The sequence below is a fragment of the Hemitrygon akajei genome, chromosome 6 (genome assembly GCF_048418815.1).
Source record: "Hemitrygon akajei chromosome 6, sHemAka1.3, whole genome shotgun sequence".
NCBI lineage: Eukaryota > Metazoa > Chordata > Chondrichthyes > Myliobatiformes > Dasyatidae > Hemitrygon > Hemitrygon akajei.
Window position 1 is genome coordinate 103,111,257 of NC_133129.1, and position 6,000 is coordinate 103,117,256.

The 6,000-nt window shown below is 52.3% G+C and overlaps 1 protein-coding gene across 1 annotated transcript in view; it reads left to right on the forward strand.

Annotated features, from left to right (window-relative positions):
• Positions 1-4,850, forward strand: part of LOC140728748 (uncharacterized) — a 52,472-nt gene extending 47,622 nt beyond the window's left edge. The window contains exons 2-4 of the mRNA XM_073047696.1: positions 2,783-3,297; positions 4,381-4,497; positions 4,719-4,850. Of these exons, the coding sequence (XP_072903797.1) occupies positions 2,783-3,297; positions 4,381-4,497; positions 4,719-4,820 (734 nt within the window). The 3' untranslated portion in view covers positions 4,821-4,850. The remainder of the gene's footprint in view (positions 1-2,782; positions 3,298-4,380; positions 4,498-4,718) is intronic.
• Positions 4,851-6,000: the final 1,150 nt, after the last annotated feature.

A 6,000-nucleotide genomic window follows, 5' to 3' on the forward strand; every position in this document is an offset into this window, starting at 1 on the left:
TCCCTCCACACCGTCCCATCACACACTCCCGGGGTCAGACACAGAGTGAATCTCCCTCCACACCGTCCCATCACACACTCCTGGGATCAGCTGGGCGAAATGTTCCGGACTCTTAGTGGGTCAGTGGCAGGTGGACTCCCTGCTGATGGAGATGAGAGCTTTTGAGTGGAGGACTAGACATCTCCTCTATCTGGGAGTCTACCTGATTCCTTCTGGTTGCCTCAGGCCGGGAATCCCCTCCTTTGGCAGAGGGCGGAGACCTGGCCGACCCTTGTCCTACCTCAGCGGATGTCGGTGTGGCTGAGGTGCGTGGACCGTCTCAGGCTGAGCTGCTTGTTGGTCCCGGTCCCCGCAATCTTATCTGAGAGCCAAGTCCACACAACTTGAGCCATCTCCCCTCGACACCCACAATCCCATTCAGGGATGCAAGTAGGAGGTATCTGTATGGGCTGCTGCTTCACACCCTCCACTTCCTTGCCCTTGCCCTTGTTCACCGTCCTGATACGCCATGGCGTTCAGTCTTTCCACCTGCAGGTGAGGAGGGTCCCCACTGGAAGTCCCTTTACGAGGGGGTTCTTCCCATGCACCTGGGGGATCTCGGCTGGAGGGTGCTGCATAGAGCGGTGCCCTGCAATAAGTTCTTCAGTTTGTACACAGATCTCCCACCCGCATGTCACTTCTGTGGGCTGGAGGAGACCGTGTACTGCATGTACCTGTAGTGTGCGAGGCTGCAGCCCCTTTTTGCGTATTTGTGTGGGCTGCTTCTCGCCTTCTGGCTGCATTTTAGCCCCACCCTATTTATATATGGTCATCCAGTAAGGAGGGGGGCATGGAGGGATGAGGATGTCCTTGTTAACTTGCTCCTGGGGCTGGTGAAAACAGCCATCCATGGGTCTTGGAAACGGGTGGTGGGAGGAGCTGCCCGGGCAGACTGCCTGGCAATGTTTAGGGGGTATGTTTGTGCTCGGGTGAATATTGAACACGCAGTCCATGGTGACCTTAGAGGAGTGTCGAGACCATTGGGCTCCGCAGGGTGTAAATGCCATCACTGATAGAGATGGAAACATTTTGGTTTAGTGAAGTAATTGTGTTAGTCACTGTTTTGTATATATTTTTAGCTCCGATTTTTGTAATAAAGGAATTTTGTATTAAGCAAAAAGGGTCAGACACAGAGTGAAGCTCCCTCCAACCTGTCCCATCACACACTCCCAGAGACAAACACAATTCCTTCTGAGAATTGTTTCAATACAGAGTCCTGCTTCAGCCCAAAGTTATCTCCACACAGTGCTGCAGACTTCAGTTTTGGGAGGGTGTTAAATCTCAATATCTTTGATTGATCTTACAAACATAGAAAACCTACAGCACAATACAGGCCCTTTGGCCCACAAAGTTGTGCTGAACGTGTCCCTACCTTAGAAATTACTAGGCTTACCTATAGCCCTCTAGTTTTCTAAGCTCCATGTACCTATCCAGAAGTCTCTTTTTAAGATCTTATTGTATCTGCCTCCACCACCGTTCCTGGCAGCCCATTCCACGCACTCACAACTCTCTGTGTTAAAAAAAACACGTACCCCTGACATCTCCTCTGTATCTACTCCCAGCACCTTAAACCTGTGCCCTCTTGTGGCAACCATTTCAGCCCTGGGAAAAAGCCTCTGACTATCCACACGATCAATGCCTCTCATCATCTTATACACCTCTATCAGGTCACCTCTCATCCTCCGTCGCTCCAAGGAGAAAAGGCCGAGTTCACTCAACCTATTCTCATAAGGCATGCTCCCCAATCCAGGCAACATCCTTGTAAATCTCCTCTGCATCCTTTCTATGGTTTCCACATCCTTCCTGTAGTGAGGTGACCAGAACTGAGCACAGTACCTCAAGTGGGGTCTGACAAGGGCCCTGAGGAACAAGTGACTGCTGGTCTCTTGACCAGTCAGATTGCTGGGGTTTGATCTGGTGTGCTGGTGACACTGACTGTGCCTTGGTCATGTGCTCTCTCGGCTGGCTCACACATTGCACGTGAGCGGTAGGACACTGACTAGTGTGGCAAAACAGAAGGATCCGGGAATACAGATCCATAATTCTTTGAAAGTTGTGTCACAGGTCGACAGGTTTGTAAAGAGAGCTTTTGGCACATTGACCTTCATACATCAGAGTGCTGAGTACAGGAAATTGGATGTATGTTGAAGTTGTACAAGATGATGTTGAGGCCAAATTTGGAGTATTGTGCACAGTTTTGGTCATCTACCTACAGGAAAGATACCAATATGATTGAAGGAGTACAGAGAAAACTTACAAGGATGTTGCTGGGACTTGAGGACCTGAGTTATAGGGAAAATTGAATAGATTACGACTTTATTCGCTGGAGCAGAGGAGAATGAGGGGAAATTTGATAGAAGTTTTCAGAATTATGAGGGGGAAAGATAGGGTAAATGCAAGCAGGCTTTTTCGACTGAGGTTAAGTGAGACATGAACTAGAGGTCATAGGTTAAAGGTGAAAAGGGGAACATCACTCAGGGTGGCATGAGTGTGGAATGAGCTGACAGCTGAAGTGGTAAAATGCAGGATACTTTTCTGAAGTGCAAATCTTTCACTTCAAGAGATGTTTGGATGAGTACATGGATGCAAGTGGTATTGAGAGTGTGATCTCAGTGCAGGTCGATGGGACGAGGCAAAGTAACAGTTCGGCATGGACCAGATAGGCTGAAGGGCCTGTTTTTGTGCTGTGGTGCTCCATTACTATTGGTGAGACATAATGCTTCTGTTTGTATTCTCTTTGCAGGAAGATCTGACCCTCTGTGTGAGGGGAGCAACTGTCGGCCGACATTAGGCACACTCATTCCTGCCACCTCGGTTTTGCCTCCAACTCCTGGGTCATTGATTCCAGGCACTACACCCCACCAAACAACTCCCACTCCAACACCAACCAAACACACCACCCATTCCCCAACACCAACCAAACACACCACCCATTCCCCAACACCAACCAAACACACCACTCACACCCCAACACCAGCCAATCACACCACTCACACCCCAACACCAGCCAATCACACCACTCACACCCCAACACCAGCCAATCACACCACTCACACCCCAACACCAGCCAATCACACTACCCATACTCCAACACCAGCCAATCATACATCACCAACCAATCACACCACCCATTCAGTCCCAACTCCCACAGGCCCTCCAGTGCTGACAAAGGGAACATACAAGGTGTCCAATGACAAAATGATCTGTGCCTTGGCAACACTGAAGATCGAGCTGCGTGTCGAGTACAAGACCGGCAGGGTGAGCAGGGGTTGGGCCACAGAGACAGAGCTCCCTCCACAATCAGGTTTATTAATACTGGCAAATGTCATAACATTTGTTGGTTTTACACCAGTAGTACAGAGCAAGACATCACAATGAGGCACTTCCTGGGTGATGGTGCTTTATAATAATGGGTGTTGCCTATGATGGGGGCAGCTTGTGCCTGTGATTGAGCTGGTTGAGTTTACAACCCTCTGCAGCTTTTTCCAATCCCGTGCAGTGGCCCCTCATAGAGAAAGGTGATGCAAACTTGTCAAAATGCTTTCCTGGTACATCTGCAGAAATTTGTAAAAGTCTTTAATGACACTCCCGGGATCAGACACAGAGTGAAGCTCCCTCCACACCGTCCCATCACACGCTCCCAAGGTCAGACACAGAGTGAAGCTCCCTCCACACCGTCCCATCATACACTCCCGGGGTCAGACACAGAGTGAATCTCCCTCCACACCGTCCCATCACACACTCCCGGGGTCAGACACAGAGTGAATCTCCCTCCACACCGTCCCATCACACATTCCCGGGGTCAGACACAGAGTGAATCTCCCTCCACACCGTCCCATCACACACTCCCGGGGTCAGACACAGAGTGAATCTCCCTCCACACCGTCCCATCACACACTCCCGGGGTCAGACACAGAGTGAATCTCCCTCCACACCGTCCCATCACACACTCCCGGGGTCAGACACAGAGTGAATCTCCCTCCACACCGTCCCATCACACACTCCCGGGGTCAGACACAGAGTGACCCTCCCTCCACACCTTCCCATCACACACTCCCGGGGTCAGACACAGGGTGAATCTCCCTCCGCACCGTCCCATCACACACTCCTAGGACAGGGTTAGACACAAAGGGAGAGATCCATGTCTGTTTGGCAACCTCTTTCCTGCCAATCCCAGATCCTTCTGTGTGTGACCTTAAGTGGGAAGGTTTTAGGCTCACCCCTGAACTTGATTGCACTGCCATCAGTCCAGTTGCAGGGACCAAGAACTATCATTGAGAGAGTAGTGGGGGTGGGCATTGGGGTTTAAATATTGGTGACTACAGTGCACTCTTTTTGCAGTGGGGAACATTTTTCATCCAACCCAACCACACCAAGGCATCGGGAGCCTGTGAGAAAAACACCGTGAACATGACCCTGACCTTCCCGCAAGGGTTCCTGACTTTCGGCTTTCAAAAGGTGAGTATGAATTCGGAGGGTGTACCTATAGACTGGGATGGGGAACAGGAACCCTCTCTGACCCCGGGGGGCGGGGAGCAGGAGTCATCAGGAGGCTGTGTGCAGTGAGGCAACGGGAAAGGGTTACAGAGATATACTGGTCACCTCTGTGGGGCTTACCTTGAGCACTTGGGTATGGGTTATTGGTGATTATTGTTTATTCAGTGATTCTGTCTCAACAGGACAAGAAGGACAGGAGTTATCACCTTCACCAGATCAAGACCCAGCTCACCTATAAATTCCCGGGTTCTGCCAGTGAGTTCCCACATCCCCGAACCACCTAGAGCAGCAGGAGACAAGCAGTGTTTGTTCAATCCCTTGGGGTACAGAGATAGGTTGGGGTGTAGAGGCTAGAGGATTGACAGAGACAGAGATGGATGTAGGGGACAGAAGGGGTTACAGAGACAGGGAGGGGTGTAGAGGCTAGAGGATTGACAGAGACAGAGATGGATGTAGGGGACAGAAGGGGTTACAGAGACAGGGAGGGGTGTAGCGGCTGGAGAGGGTTACAGAGACAGGGAGGAGTGTAGGGGATGGAGGGGGTTACAGAGACAGGGAGGGGTGTAGCGGCTGGAGAGGCTTACAGAGATGGTCAGGGATGTGAGGCCAGAGGGGGTTACAGAGATGAGGAGGGGTGTAGCGGCTAGAGGAGATTACAGAGACAGGGAGGGGTGTATGGACTGGTGGGGGTTACAGAGATGGGGAGGGGTGTAGGGGCGGGTGGGGATTACAGAGATGGGGAGGGGTGTATGGACTGGTGGGGGTTACAGAGATGGGGAGGGGGTGTAGGGGCTGGTGGGGATTACAGAGATGGGGAGGGGTGTAGGGGCTGGAGGGGTTTACAGAGATGGGGAGGGGAGTAGGGGCTCAAGGGGTTTACAGAGATGGGGAGGGGTGTAGGGGCTGGAGGGGTTTACAGAGATGGGGAGGGGTGTAGGGGCTGGAGGGGTTTACAGAGATGGGGAGGGGTGTAGGGGCTGGTGGGGGTTACAGAGATGGGGAGGGGGGAGGGGCTGGTGGGGGTTACAGAGATGGGGTGTAGGGGCTGGAGGGGTTTACAGAGATGGGGAGGGGTGTAGGGGCTGGTGGGGATAACAGAGATGGGGAAGGATGTAGTAGCTGGAGGAGGTTACAGAGATGGGGAGGGGTGTAGGGACTGGAGGAGTTTACAGAGATGGGGTGTAGGGGCTGGAGGGGTTTACAGAGATGGGGAGGGGTGTAGGGGCCGGAGGGGTTTACAGAGACAGGGAGGGGTGTAGCGGCTGGAGGGGTATACAGAGATGGGGAGGGGTGTAGGGGCTGGTGGGGGTTACAGAGATGGGGTGTAGGGGCTGGGGGGTTTACAGAGATGGGGAGGAGTGTAGGGGCTGGAGGGGTTTACAGAGGGGGAGGGGTGTAGGGACTGGTGGGATTTACAGAGATGGGGAGGGATGTAGGGGACAGAAGGGGTTACAGATACAGGGA